Genomic DNA, 19,581 nt, shown 5'->3' with positions numbered 1-19,581 from the left:
GTTGCTAGAGTGGTACGGTATCACTATCAGTCAACTCGTACCCAGCGCCCTTAGGACCATCGTAGAGATGATAGTATGGGCTCGGCTTCGGGGTGTGGAGATGACGTTGCGGATGTTTTGTGCCATGTTCGTGCCGAGGAAGCACGCTTCCAAGGCCAACACGTATTACTTCCACCCTTGGAGTGGGAAGTCGGTGCATAACCCCTCGTCTGCCCACGGGTGGAAGGACAAATTCTTCTACGTCTCCTGCCCCGAGGGCTGGAGGTTTAGGTCTGACTAGGGGGAGGCCTGTGTAATCGTCATGGGATGTCCCCCTCTGCTCCGAGACGAAGAGGCTATAGCTGTAGCTCATGTGCTAGTGATGGGGACATTCCAGGCGAAGCCGTTGGTGGAGGAGGAGGTTCCCCTAGTCTTCGCTGGGATTAGCCCTGCCCTCATCGGTAGGAGAGGTTTTGTGGTTATTTAGCACATCTTCCACGTTTTTTCTTTGGTGTACTAACTGTTTTCTTTTGTTGTTTCGCATAAGTGTCCATGGACGCCAAGCAACGTTTGCTCGAGAAGGCCCAGGTGAAGCAGGCCGGGAAGACAGACGCTAAAGCGGCCCGACGATGAGGTTGCCCCCTGTCCTGATGAAAGGGGAAATCCGCAGGTCCCCACTAAGGGGAAACAATCGATGGTGGCACCCCAGGAGGTTACCAGTGAGGTGAAGAGGCCCTTGGAGGGGGCCAAGATGAAAGGGATGGAAGAATCCATCGTATGGACGCCAAAACAGTTGCAGAATAGGTGGGCGAATTTCAAATATTTTCTACCTGCCTTTCAACTGGGAATCGCATTCCCTAATTTTAGAATCAAGATTCAAGGATCCTACTTGAACCAGATCTGAACCAAAAGTGAAGGGACTAATTATACCTGATCTAGAGAAAAAATTTCTCCCAAAGTTGGTGTTCACGCCCAAAGAAGGAACCAAGATCTGCTCCTGCTGAAGATGACACAACAACTGTGGAACAGAACCAGCAGGGTGCATCCTACACACTGAATCCTTCACAAGAATCCTTTGGATGACAATGAGCACTAAACTGAATCAACCTTTCAACAAAGACTGATATCAAGAACCTTTCTTGATCTTTCTCTGACAAAGAGAAACGAACTGTGACAGATGGTGGCGGCTGCAACTGGAGGAAACTAGAGAAATAGATGGCAAACTGCTTTTCTTTTCTCTAGGGTTTCTGAGATCCAATCTCACAAAACTACAGAGTGTGTGTTCTGTCTCCCTAGGGTTCAAATTCATGTAATTCAATTAGGGTTTCTTCCAGTTGCTTAATGATTAAGAAAGAATTTCCTGATCATATCAGGAGTTACCCCTTATCCAAATCTGTATTTGGATTAGGACTCTTCTTAATCCTATCTGTAGATTAGATAAGCTTTTGGGCTCATCCTAATCTCAGATCCGCCCCTTAATAATGACTGATCAAATCAGCCCAGTTCGAAATGGGCTTTAGGCCCAATAAGGTTATGTGCTCAAAAGTCTTCCAAACTGCTGCCCAGTTGGGCTTTTTTGTATGGCGTGGGACCCAAGCATTAATCTACACACCAACCACATGGGTTCGGCCCAGCCTCTGCTACAAGGCCTGGCCGAATTCACTGGAGAGCCTAGTAAACCCCTTGAGCCCATCATATGGACCCTATGGGCCCAACACTTACACTAAGTGGTCCCTGGGCCAAGCCATCTTATAAAAACCCAAGGACTGTGGGCAGGTGCAAGATTAACCCATCAGGTGTTATCCCAAATGGCCTTACACTTAACCTCTCAGCCCATAATGATCAAGCACTGCCCGACAAGAGAGGACCTCTCCCTCGGCTGCAAGGAACAGTGTTGCACTCTCTACTTACATGGATCCCGGGAATTAAAACCATTTGCAAACATTTTGAAACCATACTTAAATATATATATATATATATATATATATATATATATATATATATATATATATATATATATATATATATATTGCAAAACAAAATTCCAACGATTGAAATCAACTGACGGCAGTTTGGTTTCCATCAGAGAGAGTGCATCCCCGTTCATTACCTTTGTCCGACAAAGGGGCTGATCCCGTCACTATGATCACCCACTCAGATGAATTCTCAGACTGTCCCAACATACCCAGGTTTTGACCCCCGCTAAGGATCTCACTGATTGGCATATCAAAGACAGCCCAATCCGACACGTAGTGCAGTAACATAATCGGGTCTAGGGGTCAGGTGTAACTGTCCAGTTTTGCCCATCAATCTCCAAGGTCCAGGGCAATATTGGAAATCTGGTATGGTTCAAGGGTTCAATTAATCCTACACTGCATGTGCCTCGGGTCTCACCCTGGCGGCTGAGACAAGCCACCTCAACAGTTGACTGTACACCAGTGTCAGCCTTGGCAGGATAAATCTCCCCAGACTTATCCAACGGCTGTGAACATTTAAAACCAACACAAGTCTCATTAAGTGTCCAGTTTTAGGGTCTTACACAGAAGTATACCACACAACATGAATCAAACATGTACTTCATTTATTTACATTAAATATCAAAAGTACATCAAAACTGATTGAAGCTAAGGGCATACAAAACCTGTCCAACACAAGAAGCTAATGAAGGCGCCAAAAAAGCCAATTAACGGGGTCGAGGCATCAAAGAAACCCACGGACGGGGCCGAGGTGGGTCGGAAGAGGCCCGCTATAGATATGCCAAGGGAGGAGCCCCCACGGAAGGTGGCCAACATGGAGCGACAAGCAAAGGAGGTGGCGTGGAGGTCCACGCCCGGGGAGCACCCATCTGAGCCTTCATCAGCTCCTCCATCAGTACAGGGGCTCCCCAAGAGAGCCGAAGGGGCTGGGAAGATCTTTCGCCCGCAGTGGCAGCTCCGAGAAGGGGACTCCATCTAGGATGAGGGGGTCAGCCAAGAGCTGGTGAGCGGGGCCATCCTGCCGAGGGATCACTGCCGCCTATTGCAGAGCGACCCCAAGGCCATCTATGACGAGGGCCTATACCACCTGGCTGAGGTAAGATGCTCTTTGGTTTTGTATTTCCTTTTCTCCCTACTTTTTCGTTTGCTAACTAGTTTTGTTGCAGTCTGGAGAGGAGGGCCTCGCACTCTGCTTCGTTGTTGGATGCTGGGAAGTCGAACCTCAACGCATATTCGATGGTTGAGTTATCCGAGGTGAGATGGATAAGGCCAGTGCCGCTTCCTTTGGAATTGGACGACCTATCTACAAAAAGCTTCCAAGCAGGAGGAGCGTCTCCAGCGGGTCGCCCATTTCCTTATTCATCTTCCGAGGCCCAGGGAAGAGCTCGGTTAAAGGTGCACTCCGTCATAAAATCTGCAAGGGCTTGTGCTTTGACGGCGGGCCTCGGCTAGTACTGTATGTCAATTTCGAAAAGCTCTATCGCCCATTTGATTAGGCACCCGAGGTCTTGGGCTTGGCGAGGACATCTCTAAGGGGCTGATTTGTCAACACCATAATGGTGTGAGCTTGGAAGTACGACCTAAGCTTTCAGGCAGACACCACAAGAGCGAAGGCCAACTTATCCACTTCGGGATATTTGGTTTTGGTGTCGCATAGTACTTTGTTGACATAGTATATCGATTTCTGTGCTCCATCTTTTTTAATCAGGATTGGGCTGACTGCTTCGTCCTCGGATGACAGGTAATGGTATAGAGTTTCTCTTGGGACCAAGCGGGCCAAGAGGGGAGGCGAGGCGAGGTACTCCTTGAGTTTGTCAAAAGCTCGCTGACATTCCTCTGTCCACTGGAAGTCCTTCAGTTTCTTGATGGCTTGGAAGAAGGGAAGACAATGGTCAACTGACTTTGACATGAAGCAGTTGAGCGCCGCTACACGGCTAGTGAGCTTCTAGGTTTCCTTCACCGACCGAGGAGGTGCCATGTCCAATATGGCATGTATTTTCTCAGGGTTGGCCTTGATACCTCGTTGAGTGACGATGAAGCCTAAAAACTTGCCTGAAGTTACGCCGAAGGCAGACTTGTTGGGGTTCAACTTCATATTAAACTTTCGCAAAGTGTCGAAGGTCTCGGCCAGGTCCGAGGTGTGGGCCTCGACTTTCATGCTCTTCACCACCATATCATCTATATAGGCCTCAACGTTCCTCTCCATCTGATCCTTGAACACTTTGTTAACAAGACGCTAGTAGGTAGCTCCTTCATTTTTAAGCCCAAAGGGCATCACCTTGTAGCATTATGTGCCATGTTTGGTGATGAATGAAGTCTTCTCTTCGTCTTCGAGGTACATCTTTATCTAATTGTATCCAGAGAAGGCGTCCATAAAGCTAAGCAGTTCATATCCTACAGTGACGTCGACAAGGTGGTCTATTCTTAGCAAGGGAAAACTATCATTGGGACAGGCTCGGTTAAGGTCTGTGAAGTCAATACAGATTTTCCATTTCCCATTAGCTTTCTTAACCAAAACCACATTCGACAGCCAGTTAGGATAGTATACCTCTCAGATGAATCTGGCATTGAGCGGCTTGTCAACCTCCTCTCCTATGGCCTTCCATCGCTCCGGTGCAAAGTTTCTATTCTTCTGCCGAATCGGCCTAGAGCTCAGGTCCACGCTCAGCCTGTGAGTAATGACCGAAGGGTCAACTCTAGGCATGTCAGCGATGGACCAAGCAAAGATGTCGGCGTTAGTTTTGAGGAAACTTACCAGTTCAGATAGGCTCTATGGAGGAAGGTTGGACCCGACACGGATAGTCTTCTCGGGCTCGTCCTCATCCAAGGGAACCGAGACGAGGTCCTCGTCTCGCCGGCTCCTCCCTGAGGTCAAGGCTTCTTTGTTCTTGCCTTTCAGCGTCACCACATAGCACTAGTGGGCGACATACTGATCCCCTCGAACGACTTCGACGCCATGCTTGGTTGGGAATTTGAGGGCGATGTGGTAGAGGACATGGCGGCTCGCAATGCGTGAAGGGTCAATCTCCCCATGATTGCATTGTATGGGGAGCCAATCCTCACGACGAGGAACTCCGTCATCCTTGTCACCTGTCGATGCTCGGTTCCTATCGTGATTAGTAGGATGATCTTTCCTTCCGGCCTAACAACATTGCTGGAGAAGATGACAAGTGGGACGTCGGCAGGCTGAAGGCGCTCTGGCTCTATCTTCATCTTTTCAAAAGCTTCATAGAAAATGATATCTATCGAGGAGCCACTATCGACAAAAATCCTCTTGACTAGGAAGTTTGCCACTATGGCCAAAATTACCAATGCATCATCATGGGGGACTATAATCCTCTTGGGGGCTGGCCCTCGGATGCTCAACTGCCTGGTATAGGCCTTGCGGTCCGAAGCCGAGGCTCTGCCTGAGGCCGAGCCCCCGACAATGACGTCGATGACTCCGACAACCTGTTGGTGTTGCTGTTGTTGCTGCTGTTGGGAGGACGAAGCACCGGCTTCACCTCCGACGTACTGTTTCAAGTGTCTGCGGCGGATGAGGGACTTTATCTCATTCTTTAACTTGTAGCAGTCCTCGGTGTCGTGGCCTACGCCGCGATGAAACTTGTTGTACTTTTTAGGGTTCCCCCTCTTGGGGTTTCTCTTCATCTTTTCTAGTCACTTCACGAACTTCTCCTCGCCTATTTGTATCAGGATTTGGGTCCGGGAGGAGTTGAGTGGCATATATTGGTGGTAGGATGTGGCTGAGGCCAACGACTTCCTGTTATCTTTGCCCCCATCAGTGTGATGATCTTCGTTCTTCCTTTTCTTTCTGGAGGGCCCACTGTTGCATTCGGTTTCCTTCTCCTGGTGGTCCCCGATAGAAGCCTCCTCGGCCACAATGTACTTTTGGGCCTTTTTTAGGAATTCTAGCTTCGTCTTTGGCGGGGTCTTAGCGACCAAACACTTGAGGGCGGAGCCATCTCGGAGTCCATTGATGGCGGCGTACATTGATACCATGGGGTCGAGGTCCCTAACCTCGAGCTTTTCTTTTTTAAAGCGGTAGATGTAAGACCACAAAATTTCGCCCGTCTTCTGTTTAATGGACATGAGCGAGACAACGCTCCTTTGGCATCACCTGCTGCTAATGAAGCGAGTGAGAAACATATTGGTGAACTGCTCCCAAAAACTAATTGACCTCATGGGGAGGCTGGAGAACTAGCGACGCGCTGCTCCCTTGAAGGTGGCCTGGAAAGTTTGGCACGTCAAGGCGTCGGAATACCCGTAGAGTATCATGAGCACTTGAAAACTCTCCAGGTGGTTGTCAAGGTCCGAGGAGCCATTGTACATCTCCAAAGTAGGAGGCTTGAAGTGTGGGGGAGAGGCTCCGAAATGATTTCCGTAGTGAATGCGACCATGTGGCCAGTGGAGTTACCATGGCTAGTTGAGGCGTCGGCTCGGCTCTCCTTAACTTGGCGAAGCTCACCCTTGACGGCCCCAATCTCGGCTCGCAACTCGGAAAGCCCTGGATCAGCAAGGACGTGGGCCCCGCTTTTGTCTTCATAGACTCGGTGGGTGTCAGCTCGGATATTCCCAAGTACTCCGAGGCCATGTCGTGTGCTCCTTTGCAGGCGCGACGATCATTCAGAACATCCTAGTTGGTGCGACGTTGGCTCTCGCCTCGGGAGCGAACTTCGGGCGGCCAAAATGCCCATCATCGTCCCTGGGGACCTCCCTCTGGCGGCGGTGGTGCTGCTTCGAAGGCTGGTGACTGTCTTCGGATTGAGCGGGCACTTCTTCCCTTTGGCTGGGAGGACGGATATTCCTTTGTGGTGAATTTGGGGGTGGTTATTGCCCGACTCCGATGGCTCGGCCAGCAAGTTGTTGCCCTGGCCGAGGGCTGGGGGTTCGATGTGTTCGCGTCGGCCTTGATCCTCTAACACCCCAGTGGGGCGGTCGCCTCGAGAGGGACCTCCTGCTTGGGGGCAAATTTCTTCCATGCGTTGAGTAAGGCGGTCCAAACGATCGAGGACAGCCTGAAACTGGTCATAGGTGAGTAGGTTCTTATTATTCCTAGTTCTCCACACCATGGTTTTCGAGCTTAGGAGGGCTTGAAATAAAAGTATTTTTATCCTTAAAAGGGGGTCGTCTTAGCAATGCTTCCCATAGACGGCACCAATTGTTGCCGCACGAATTAGCCGGGGGAAACATGGTAAATTCGCTCTCCAAGTTCCGAAGGTAGGCCGAAGGATTTGAGGTCTTAGAAGAGGTAAGCCAAGGCCGAAGACTGTAGGCCAAGGCGAGGTGTTCCTTCCCATGTACCGTAGAAGCCGAGGACTGTAGGTCGTAGTCTCAGTGGCGAGGTTCCTGGAGATCCGAGGTACTGCAAAACAAGAAGTGTTAGAGGCCTCGGGTGGAGACTCGAGTTGGAGGCTCCGATGCTCAAGTTAGTACGGGGTGTAAGGTAGGAGGAGGTGCAGACGAGGTCTTGGTGATAGTCCTCGGATGCACCGGGTCCCCAGGAGTAAATGCTAAGGAAGCAAGGTTGGTGCGGAAAGTAAATGAGAGAGCTATGTCAGAATCCAGGGTTCTAGTCCCCCTGTCAAGGGAGAGTTGCCTCTTATTTTTACTTGAGTGGGCTAGAGGTAGGTGAAGATGAACACACCATATGAGGGTCGTACGAGGTCAAGCGGCAGGCCCTGGCGGTTACGTCTGACCGCCCCGTGGTTGGCTCCATACAAAGGTAGTAGGGCTTCCCCCTTGCTGTGGTTGGCGTTGTCAGGCATGGGTTGGGCCTCCCATCTCGTAATGGGTTGGGCCTGGCTAGCCCACATCAGTTTCTAAGTTTCTTCATGATGTTATCCTCTCTTTAGAATGGAAGTAGGCGATGTACGATGAATTTCATGCTCTTTAATTTATCACACTTGGGACATTATTTCTCTTTCTCCTGGGAAGAAAGCAATTGGCTATTGGTGGGCTTATATAGTTAAGCATTGTGCAAATGGTAGTGTGAAAAAGATATACAGCATATTTAGTAGCCAAAGGATATACACAAACCTATGGAGTTGATTATATTGATACATTTTCACCCATAGGTAAAATGGGTTTAGTCTATGTGGTTATTTTCCTAGTTGCATATTTTGATTGGCTGTTGTCTTAGGGGAAGGAAGGGAAGGTGTGTCAACTAAAGAAAGAAATCTATGGGTTGAAACAATCTCCAAGGGCTTGGTTTGGGAGATTTAGTAGTGTGATAAAGCAGTTTAAGTGAACACAACGTAGGGTTAATCACTCAATGTTTAGTAGAGCTACTACCTCTAGCAAGATTGTGTTGACAGTCTATGTAGATGACATTATTATAAGGAGTGATGAATATGGCATCAAAGAGCTCAAACAGTTCCTAAAAAACTAGTTCCAAACTAAGGATGGGGCACTTAAGGCATTTTCTCGGCATAAGCAAGGTCAAAGTGGGGAATTTCTCTCACAAAGAAAGTATGTGCTTCACCTGTTGGAAGAAAACTAGTCTATTAAGGGAAAAAACAGTGGATATTATGGATCCAAATGTCAAGATGTCTGATATTGAGGGAGAGCCCCTAGATGATACCAGACGATACAAGAGAATAGTTGGGAAGCTGATTTATTTAGCCATCACAAGGCTACAAATTTCCTTAAGTGTTGGGTTGTTGAGCTAGTTTATGCAGAACCCAAGGACAACCCATTGGGAAGGTATTATTAGAGTACTATGCTACTTGAGATTCTCTAGGTCAAGGGTTGTTGTATAAGAAAGGGAGAGAAATTTCCTTGGAGGGATATACAGATGCTAATTGGGCAAGATCAGTTATAAATGGGAAATCAACAATTGGTTATTGCACATTCTTGGTAGGGAATTTGGTTACTTGGAAGAGTAAGAAACAAAATGTGGCGACTCGAAGTAGCGCTAAGGCTTAGTACAGAGTCATGACTCACATTACGTGTGAATTGGTGTATAAGAAAGGGAGAGAACTTTCCTTGAAAGGATATATAGATGTTAATTGGATAAGGTTAATTACAATGTGGTGGCTTGAATTAGTGTTGAGGCCAAGTACAAAGCTATGGCCCATACTACGTACGGATTGGTGTGGCTAAAACAATTGGTACAAGAAATGGGAATGCCGGTAACAACTCCCATTAAGTTGTTTTGTGACAACCAAACAACCATTCATATTTCCTCTAATCTTGTATATCATGAAAGAACTAAATACATAGAAATAGATTGCCACTTTGTAAGAGAGGTGGTTAGTGGAGAAATCATTATCTCATTTGTGAAGTTTGAAGATCAACTAGCCAACCTCTTCACTAAAGGCTTAAACGGTGCACGTATGAAGTATTTCTTTAACAAATTAGAGCTTTATGATATATACGCTCCAACTTGAGGGGGAGCGTTAAATTTTAGTGTTGTACAGGGTCTTTTTTGGTCTTTTTTCTTCTTATGTTTATGGTTCTTATTATTTCTATCATAAATCACATAATTAAGGGCATTTATATAATTTGATTCTTTTATGAATCGAAGTAGTCATATTTGGGTGGTAGGTGGATCTCTCGACTAGAACTGTCTTTGCCACTCTTCTCTATTGCCAATCGAAGTAGTCATAATTTGATTCTTTTATTCTTCTTCTCTATTGCTACTCTGTATCGTGGATTATACCAGGATTTTATTTGTTTATTTTATAAAATACAGGTTTGATCACATATAATGTTAAATTTACATTAATTAATTATATATAAAAGTTTTTTTTTTATATTTTAAAAAATTAAAAGTGTAATTGGATTAAATTTGAATCCAAACTCTTCAAATCCGATCAGATTCGGATGCAAGTTTGCAGTAATTCAACCGGATTCAGATTTTACAAAATCCGATCCGTTTACGAGCCTATACCATGATGGCCCAGTAGGGTTTGGGGCTAAAGCTACATAAGCTCTCTTTGTGTGACTTTTGTGGCTCTTTGGCTTTAATGAGTTCAGAGTATTTATAGTCTCATTTATTGGAAAGTTGGCATACATGCAATGAATCATATATACTTAGATGCAAGTTAAATGATGTCCTACATGGGTGTTAATAATATTATAATATTAGGGCCCATTTGGTTTACTCGGAATTGAAATTGGAATTAAAATCCTTGGGAATCAGAATCGGAATGGTTTATTCCCATAATATGTTTAGTTCAGACAGGAATGAGAATAAGAATTAGAATCAGCAAGAATGAAATTTCATTTCCATGGGAGGGGCAGGGAATGACCATTCCCTCAAATGGGGGAGTGCCATCCCAGTAGGAATGGAAATGGGATTCCGATTCCATCCAACCAAACAGTTGGAATCGGAATAACCGATTCTGATTCCGATTCCAGACCTCTATTCCCATGAACCAAACGGGGCCTTAATAGTATTTATAGTAATTATAACCAAATATAACTTACATAAATTTAAATTATCTTTATTATCATAAATAAGTTCCATTTAAATATGAAAATAAAATTACTAAAAATAAGGCTAATTATTTAGATTTACTTAAGATTAAAAATAAAAAGTTAACAAAGCCCATCCAACCTAAAAATAAATGCATGGGTTGGACTTAGACCGACTATCACATCAGCCTATTCCCTCTTGTTTCCTTACCCTCATTAAAATTTTGTGGTTTTTTATTTAAAAATAAAAAATAAAAAAACATGGGCTACTCACAACCAAACCAATTCAGTTTCCTTTTTATTAGGAAACCTGTAATCACTCCCCCATAAAACATGATCATTCTTTTTAACACCAGCCTGTGCATCGCAGGGGCTCTTATAACTTGTTCTTATATTCAAACCAAAAATGATTTGGGTGGCATAAAAGAAATCAGGGGTGAAGTAGCAAAGATGCCACATGTACTTTATGAATTCCCCTAATGCTGAGTTGGCATAACAACTAGATCACTTGTTTAACCATCTGCCATTGGTAATAATCATCTGACAAAAGCAACTTGCTAACTTGTGCTGATCTGGCATAACTGCCTAACAAACAGAAAATTCTGAAGGATCCTCGGGGGAGGGGCGGGGGAAGATTAAAAAAAGACTAGAGTGGGGACTCACCTGAAGAACCTCTCCCGAGCCAATGCTCAGATCTTCAGAGCTCTCAGACCGCCGTTGCCTTTCAGCCCTCCAGGATCCTACAGTCTAAATCATTTTGATATAAAATTGGAATTCCTGGGGGGCATTGAATCCAATGATAATCGTAAGGAGAAGACCCAAATGATGTTTGAGACCTTCAAAACTCCTGCAATATGTGATGCCATTTGGGCATTTCTTATCTCTTTAAGCTAGTGGTTACATGGTTTGTGAGTAGCTCAGTAAGTTCTAGCCCAATACCTCCATTTGGGTTTTATTTCTATGAAAACTAATTCTATTTACTATCATCAATTTAAGTGAGTTCAACAGCAGCACCTTCTGTCACTGGCATAATACAGCTTTTTGGGTACTGATGGCGAAATTCCAAGATGCAGGATCCAGTCTCTGTATATACATGGACTGTCTAAAGCCTAAATGGGTTGGGTTGCAAAAACCCCGGCCGACCAGTCAATGAGGGCTTCGACATGGTTTTTGCTGCTTTCACCTTGCTGACCAATAGGTTCCACTTTGCCTCGTCATTTTTGCTCTGGTGCTGCATCTTTTCTTTGAAATGCCTGAAAGAAATGAGCATTAACAGTGACCACCACATTTTGTTTTTTAAAACTGTAGAGTAACGAATTTGTATTAAGGAAACTCACAGGCATAAAGAGATGCCCCTGTACACTAGGGACTGTACAAAGGGTATTTACATCAGAAACATAAGACTATTGAAAAACTGCATACCGTGTGCCTTAAAAGTTAAGAAAAAAAATATATCAAAGGTCAAAAATGAACCGACTCAGAGCATTCTCATTATCCGAAACTTCATGTAGGAGTCAAACCATGGAATAGGCCAAGCCTTTGCTAGATGATGCAATCACTATCCTAACATGCAATTTTTTTGTCACATTTGAGTATGCGATTCTTTTTTAATGGGTGAAATTGATGAGTATAGATTTCTGCCACACAGATGGGTTACAGCAGAGCTAGCTTCCAAGGTGTAGGAAAATCCAAGTTTCATCTATAAATAACAACTTAGTGGGGGGGCCTGGGGGCAACTTTTGTTAAATGAACTTTCTCTTACTTCAAGGTTTTGACAAGGACCATATTAACAGCTAAGAACACATAACAGTGATTTAGAACCACATCTTGTGGCTTACGTAAGAAAATATTACCACTGTTAATAACCAAAGTTAGATAACTTAATATGAAATTAATTTCTTCCAAATTAAAGCCATAATAAATTATTGGGAAAATTCCTGATCAGTACCCTGTGCTTTGGCTCAAGGGACAATTTGATCCCCAAACTTTAAAATGCGACAATTCAGTACCCAAACTTTCAAAATGTGACAATCCAGTACCTGCAATTAACCAGTCCGTTAATGAGCCGTTAAGTGACATTTGAAAAGTCAAAAATGCCCTAAGAATGTCATCTAATTCTCTTCATCAGCCATCCAAACATTGACAATAAAATGAACAGTCCCAAATTCTAGATTCTTCTAAACAGTCACCGACTTTTTTAATAGAAGAGGCTAGGATTTGAGACTGTTCAGTTTTTTTGTCAACCTTTGGATGGTTGGTAAAGAGAATTAGATGGCATTCAAAGGGCATTTTTGACTTTTCAAATGTCACTTAACGGCTGATTAACAGACTGATTAACGGCAGGTATTGGATTGTCACATTTTGAAAGTTCGGGTCCTGGATTGCTACATTTTGAAAGTTGGGGTACTGGATTGTTGCATTTTAAAGTTCAGGAACCAAATTGTCACTCGAGCCAAAGTACAGGGTACTGATCAGGAATTTTCCCTAAATTATTTATTCCCCATTCAAACTCCAAGTGCTATAAGGACTTCTCATATTGTGTTTGTAATATTAGTTAATTTTCTGTTGCAACCAACATATGCATTGTAACATATTGAATAATGGGGGTCCTTGTAATCTTCACCTTATAAGTGAATCTGCTAATCCTTCCATGGATATTTTTAGCCAACCAATTCAATCATATATCTATGCATCAACTTCTAGGTACAAGCATGATAAAATAGGTTCCAACCTGAAAGTTATGATTTTGTGTAAAAAAATGCCAAGGGTTGGGTTAGATGAGGTCCATATCTTGTCTACCCTTCCCAAGACCCCAGATGGGAGGGAAAATCACTGGGCAATGGCCCATTTTTATCCCATGTATCTAATAGGATCCCTCTAGCATAAGGAAGTTTAGTAAACCAAATTCTAGATAACTCTCTCTCACTCATATATATAGAGTGGGAGAGAGAGAGAGAGAGAGAACTAACCCATATATGTCTTGCGAGTTTCATGACTAGTTTGTCTTCTGCCTTCATCAGGAGTTATGTTCTTACAAGTTACAACAAGGAAAAATACCATCCATGAACAGAGAACTACCTAATAATTTATGAAATAGGATGGGCTAAAACACAAGGTGAAGGATAGAAAAATAACTTATTGTAAATGGTAGCAAGGCACTTAATAATAGAATGTAAAACACAGTAATGAAGAGTTGAAAATGGAGCCCGTTGTTATGGCAACCACTATCTGTACTCTATAGGTGTGACTGGCTAAAAAACAGTTGCAACGGTGAGCAATGGTCAAAATGAACAACCATCAACTCTTTACTTCTCTTTAAAGTTGATTATTTTTTGTTATTTTTGTGAACTTGACTTCTTTTCACATATTCTACAATGGAAATGTTAAAATGCCCCAGAGGAGTTGCTTGCTTACCTACAAAGAGGAACCTTGCAAAAATCTGGTTGATTGCATATTCGAGAATGCAGTTCAAGAAGCTGCCACATGCGCTTGCAGTGAATGCATCCACCAGGCACACGAATCTTGCAACTGGAGAAGTGCCGGACCAATGTCTCAACCCCCTTGCAAGCTGGAAATCCACAGGCTACTTGGCTTCCTTTCAGGACCTTGTCACGGGGCCCAATAGTCCTACATCCATCTTTGCATATGTGCAGAAGTGCCTCCATGGCTTGATTCAGTTGCAGGTACATCTTCTTCTCTTCTATCTTCTTCAACCTCTCCTGTTTTTTCTGTACCAAAAATGAGTGAAATAAGAACCAACAAAAGGTCGTAGAAGAACAATGAAGATCTTTGATTTTAGCAAGCTGAAGTGCAAATGCAAGATCAAGACTGAGTGAATTTTGATTTTAGGAAGGTGTAGTTTCTGCAAATCCAAATTAAGAACAGAAAATAAAGATTAAATGAACAAATGATGAAGAAGATAGTCACTGAAATTCCTAAGCTTAGTTCTATAGGCAGAAAATTTTAGCGATGAGTGTGCACAGGAAATTCCCATTTTATGGTCCCAACCAAGTATATGAATCCTCTTGCTAGCCATGCGTTAAGAAGGAATTTCCATAATGTTATATTATGTTTCTAATCACTTAAATGACTTAGATTAGTCTGAGAAGGGTGTGCCCCTGAAACATGATAACAGAAGCTACAGAAATTTCTGTGGAGACTGGACAAATAATGACATCTGACTTACAGAATCTGCCTCAACAACTGCTTCAAGAAGTTCCTGCTCAAGTGCAGGATCAGTTCGCTTCATCACTTTCCATCCTTCAGTTGCAGAAATGGTCTTAAAGTTCTTCACAATTAGACGAACACAAATGAGGGAAAGTCGGGGTGCATCACATTTCCTTGCTAATTGAAGCACATCAATTGCATTTTCTGTGGTTAGCCATGCCTGCTCCAATAGATTTATGCAAACTCTTTTCAGTGATGGAAGTGAGAAGGAGTGAGATAAAACCAGCAAGTGGAGAACAAACTTCTTCATCTCCTCCTGCTCATAGCTGTGTGGGAAATCAAATACAAGAAAACTTAAGGAACTTGAGTTAAGAATATGGTTGACGATAAAAAAATCATCTAAATAAAAGGACATGTAGTTAACTCTTAAAGAATGATTTATACTCAGATTTCAATGATTTCATGTAAAATGGACTGCATACATTATGCACTAAGTTAATTTCCCTAAGCTATGTTGACTGGGAAGTCGAAAGTTGATACTAAGGTGAAATCTGATGTTTTAAATGACAGAAAAAGGTAAGAGGATTATTACTTTTGGTCGGTAACAATCAAAACTTTATTTGCATACCACCTTATTTATCTATACTTAAAGACATTCATTCATATCTCAAGCTTTTTAAGAACTAATATCCATGTAAAGAAGGCAGTTAGGCTAATTATGCTTATATTAATGACCCCAACTGGACTGTCTGTTGGATCTACTCCCTTCTATGTTAGGTGTAGCCTTAGTGATAGTACTAGGGATGGAATATAGTGAATCCTGATTCTTAAACTGCAAATATATGTTAAATTAAATGTGCAACTTTGGCAGGCATGGCTTGAGTTTTCTTTCATTTTGAAGGGGCAAGGCCAAAATCAGTGGAAAATAGAAAATTTTCAAATCAGTTACCATATTTGCAACCCTAATGTCAAAGTTGTAAATGTAAGTTTATACTTGCAGATGAACAGCATTGAGATGCACATATGAAGTCTAAATTAAGACAGAATGTATATACAACCCAAAAATTTAGATTGTCTAGAAACTCTAAAAGCATGGATTATTAGAACCTAGGTTTTACACTAGCATGGAAGATCAAGAATAAATTCAACTTTCATATTTTCATCCATCTCAACTCCTATAAACTCTTGCCTTTAATGCTAAATTTAAGGAGTACCTGATCATTTAGTTGGTCTTTATGGATGAAAGATGGGAATAACAGTTTTTTATTTTTTATATTTTAAAGATTAAAGACTATTGTAGGTGAGGGACTTAAAGTCCACTGCATTATCAAGAATATAAACTAAAATTAACAAGAATATGTTAGTAATGACAATGGAAGGAAAAGCTCTTAAAGATATTAGATTAGTTTCTATTATGCATGAGCATCAAGAACATATTCATTTAGATGATGAGAGGATATGGAACTTAGGTGTACCAGGAGGAGTACAGAAAGCGGATAAATGCATAAACAGCTTCAGAAGGTACCCCTGGAATCTTGATATATTGAACACCATCCTTAACTTTAGCTTGCTGCAAAAGGTTTCTCAGAACTGGTGATGCCATACCCTACCCAAAGAAAAAATAGCATAATTAAAAGTTGTTTTTGTATTCATAAATTCCTGTTTCTATAGTATCCCTTTTTATTCATGTTCAGAACACCATAATAAGATTCTGAGAAGCTATAATGATTCAAATTTCATCTGAATTTTGTTGCTATGAACCAGGGCAGAACATGAGGAAAGATAGAGCATATGTAAATTGCACCGAGTATGGGAATTAGAGGAGGTTATGGGGCAAAACCACATGATGTAGCTGAAGCAAGAAAAAGCCATAGCAGAGGCTCACAACTTAATCAATACCATTGGATCTTTTACATCCCTATTTACACCTAAATCAAGTCCATATTTTTCAGATGTGCCCATGTAACACAGAAGCTAATGTCAATCAGATTTGCTGGTTGAGAACTCTTCTGAAAATATATTTGTTTGCACGGAGGATCTTTATAAGATTCCCCAATTTGTTTAAGCAGGGAGCAATTTCAAAGTTCAATATGCAGGTGAAAGGACGTCAAAAAAAATGCAGGTGAAATAAAAGCCAAAAATGTGATCATCAACCCAGTCAGTTGTTCATGCAAGTCCATGAATTTCATGGCAACTCAACTGATCTGAATTCAGAACGAAAAAGCCTCAAAATAATATAACTTGACTATCACAGTTGATGATAATGCATCTTTTCTTTTCCCCCTTGTCAACAAAAATCAATCCTTCCAAGGGAAAGTTACATCATATACTCTCAAAATCCATCACCATCACCATTCCAAAGAAACAAAGGTCAGTCAATTGCATGAGCAATTCCCATACTTGCTAGTGAGTTTTTCAGTTAAAATCCAAGCTAACACTAGAGAAACAATTATCTAGGATGAAAACTAGGATAAGATAAATTTACCAGAAACCACAAGAACTCAGTTAACTCACCAGAACATTTGAATGAGCAGGAATTATGGCCTTGACCTCAGTCAGAACATGGACATCTGCTCCATATGCTTCCTTAAAGAGATTTTCCCACATATCTTTAGTTTCCTTTGAAACATAACTGCAACCTTTGACCCTTTTGGGGAAGTTGACTCTGCCAAAACTTGCACGAGGGAATGGAGGTGGCTTTGGGATGTTACTCTTTTGGCATAATGATGATGTGGAAACTTCCAGCACAGGTAAAATGTCAGCTGGATTTCCTTCTTGACCCTGTAGAATGAATGAATCCTTGAAGAACTCACCGGTTGTGGTTGCCCAGGAAGAATCAAAATCTGTCTGTGCCATCAATTATAGAAGCTTATACCAAATCAATATTCAGTTGTTCCTGAATACAGAAAGAAAAGAAGGAAACAGAAATTAGCTTAAAAAGCCTCCCATAAAACGCAGCACTTTTTTGACTCCACCAAATTGTTACAAACAAGGAAATTCACGATTGCAAAATATATAAAAGAATATAGACTAATAGATTTGAGAGAACCCTAGATTATCCCAGAAGGAAATAATTTCCAACTTTAGCCAATACATATGGTCCCATAGGAATTTAAAGCAAGATCAAAGCATAAAACAAAGCCAACAGGTTCAAATAGGAAGAGGATCAAAACAAGAAAATTCTTTTGATGCCTTGCCAAGTTGCCCACAATTCAAAGATTTATAGCTAGCTTAGCTTGTGGTATGAACACTAGGATTCCTGCCTTTACAACATAAAGAAAATTTCTTCACAAAGAAGTATAAACCCAGAATGTCTGCATACAAGTAACAGGTGGATAATAAATGAAGGAATATGATTAAATCTAAAATCTGCAAATCAATACAAGGAAAGTACTAAACTTTCCAAGGAATTAACTCCAGAAAGTTTCACCTTCATTACAAGATATCAAGCTTTACAGGGACTTACTCTAAAAGAAACAGGCTTTGAGAAAAAAAAAAAAAAATGCTAGACGTGGTGAAGAAGATTAAAAAATTAAATCTAGACGCCAGAGTTGCATCCCGTCGAACATTTCACATGGAATACCTCCAACAACAAATGGAATGATCCGACGTTTCTTTCTTTAAATATTCCAACTTTTCAGAACGATTCTCCCAACCTTTCGCATGTAATACATGATATAGAACTAACCCATGCCATTAACAACAGTAAGCAAGGCTGCAAACAGAACATTTGTTTATTGTTTAAATCTGACTCAATTTCAACAGAAACGGATGAGGTTCTAAGAACCTCTGAAACCTCGAATCTTTCAGATAAAAAAAAGCAACAAGTTGAAGACTGGAGGAATCTCGTCAGACTCGACCTCTCCACGATCACTTAATTTTCTAATAACAGTATCTCCCACCGTATATTTAACTCGAAAATGTGAAAACAAAAGCAAAAGAAATTTCAAGGGAATTTCAGTTAAACCAGCACGGCTTGAGCCAAAACCTGCAAATCCTCCAAGAAAACAAACAAAAAGGAGATTTGCTCAATCTTTGACAGGAATCTCACTGTGGAACAATGAAAAACTGCTCCGAAACCACACAATTTTAACAAAAACAAATGCAAAATTCAAAATCCGTACAAATTTTGTGAGTAAACACTAATATGAAAACCAAAAGAATTGACCTCATCAACTAACCTCTCGCTATGGAACTTAAATCTACACGACATTCACAACAACCCAATAAAACGGAAGTAAGATTAGTCGAAAAAGCGAGCTTACTTCGATCAATCGACCTTATCGTGTGATTCACCAACCACCATGACTCCATCATCTTCTATGACCTCAGAAGATGTGCAGATTAACACATGCATGGAATGATGGAATTAACAACGACCTTGGCATGAGATTAAGATACTTCAGAGAAAGATTTCATATTAAAGATATGACGAGAGAGATAGAGAGGGAGGTGAGACTGTGAGAGGGAGGGAGAGAGAGGTGTCAGACGTGTGGCGGAAATTCGGAAAACTGGTGGGAAAAGCAGGCACGAATCCGTCCAAACATTTATTGAAGGACGACGAAGGAGAGAGAGATTACGTTGAAATCAGGTGAGATTTTGACAGTTATTAGTTGAGTTTTCTTCTCGAGAGATTTCATTTTCTCGGGTGATAAAAGTGTGGCAACAGTTGGATAACCGCTGAGTCGCGTGTGTTCTTCGACAATCTAATAGTCTTTGGCCACGTGATTCTGTAAGAAAAAACCTAATTAATGGGAGCATGTTTAGCTGAACATTTTGGCTGTTAAGCACGCTGTGGAACCGATGATAAGGTTATACGCCAGTAATAAAATACATGGGCCCGCATCTTTCACAGTGGAGCCAATGAATTTATTACTGGTGTGGAATCTCATCATTGGTTCCATAGCCTGCTGAACAGCCAAGGCGTTCATCATCTAATCCGAATTCAATTACAAGAGGGTTGGGTTGGTAGAGCGGTCCGAGTCCTAATGAACCGGTCATGGATAAACCGGTTTCAGTTTTTTTTTTTTAAATAGGGATG

At 42.0% G+C, this 19,581-nt stretch overlaps 2 protein-coding genes across 5 annotated transcripts; both read right to left on the bottom strand.

Moving 5' to 3' along the window:
• Positions 1-4,856: 4,856 nt before the first annotated feature.
• Positions 4,857-5,603, bottom strand: LOC148790322 (uncharacterized). The gene has a single exon (XM_088892259.1). The coding sequence runs from the start codon at positions 5,601-5,603 to the stop codon at positions 4,857-4,859; it is 747 nt and encodes a 248-aa protein (XP_088748385.1).
• Positions 5,604-11,228: 5,625 nt separating this feature from the next.
• LOC104593336 (BTB/POZ and TAZ domain-containing protein 3-like) lies at positions 11,229-19,075 on the bottom strand. Of its 4 annotated transcripts, none has more exons than XM_088892465.1 (7): positions 18,806-19,075; positions 17,354-17,436; positions 17,055-17,278; positions 16,016-16,146; positions 14,560-14,866; positions 13,788-14,101; positions 11,229-11,626 (listed from the first exon to the last, which is right to left on the bottom strand). In XM_088892465.1, exons 2-7 carry the CDS (start codon positions 17,394-17,396, stop codon positions 11,476-11,478), a joined length of 1,170 nt encoding a protein of 389 aa, XP_088748591.1. In that variant the 5' UTR covers positions 17,397-17,436; positions 18,806-19,075; the 3' UTR covers positions 11,229-11,475. The 4 variants fall into 4 exon arrangements, with proteins under 4 accessions (XP_088748591.1, XP_088748592.1, XP_010251393.1 ...); XM_088892466.1 differs by lacking the exon at positions 18,806-19,075 and adding an exon at positions 18,124-18,139; XM_010253091.3 differs by having other exon boundaries at positions 17,055-17,436; positions 18,806-19,074.
• Between the last annotated feature and the right edge of the window lie 506 nt (positions 19,076-19,581).

Source organism: Nelumbo nucifera, chromosome 7 (assembly GCF_055504915.1).
Source record: "Nelumbo nucifera cultivar China Antique chromosome 7, China Antique-T2T, whole genome shotgun sequence".
Lineage (NCBI taxonomy): Eukaryota > Viridiplantae > Streptophyta > Magnoliopsida > Proteales > Nelumbonaceae > Nelumbo > Nelumbo nucifera.
The sequence above is the reverse complement of the archived record's forward strand: the minus strand, read 5'-3'. Positions and strand labels throughout refer to the sequence as shown.

What these genes read in the sequence shown, in the direction of transcription:
- LOC104593336 (XM_010253091.3), bottom strand. Translation starts at nt 17,396, where the DNA reads ATGGCACAGACAGATTTTGATTCTTCCTGGGCAACCACAACCGGTGAG. An exon ending in CTGCTCATTCAAATGTTCTG is followed by an intron (nt 16,147 to 17,054) that starts GTGAGTTAACTG and finishes TTCTTTGGGTAG; the next exon opens with GGTATGGCATCACCAGTTCT. An exon ending in CGCTTTCTGTACTCCTCCTG is followed by an intron (nt 14,867 to 16,015) that starts GTACACCTAAGT and finishes TTTCCCACACAG; the next exon opens with CTATGAGCAGGAGGAGATGA.
- LOC148790322 (XM_088892259.1), bottom strand. Translation starts at nt 5,603, where the DNA reads ATGAAGAGAAACCCCAAGAGGGGGAACCCTAAAAAGTACAACAAGTTT.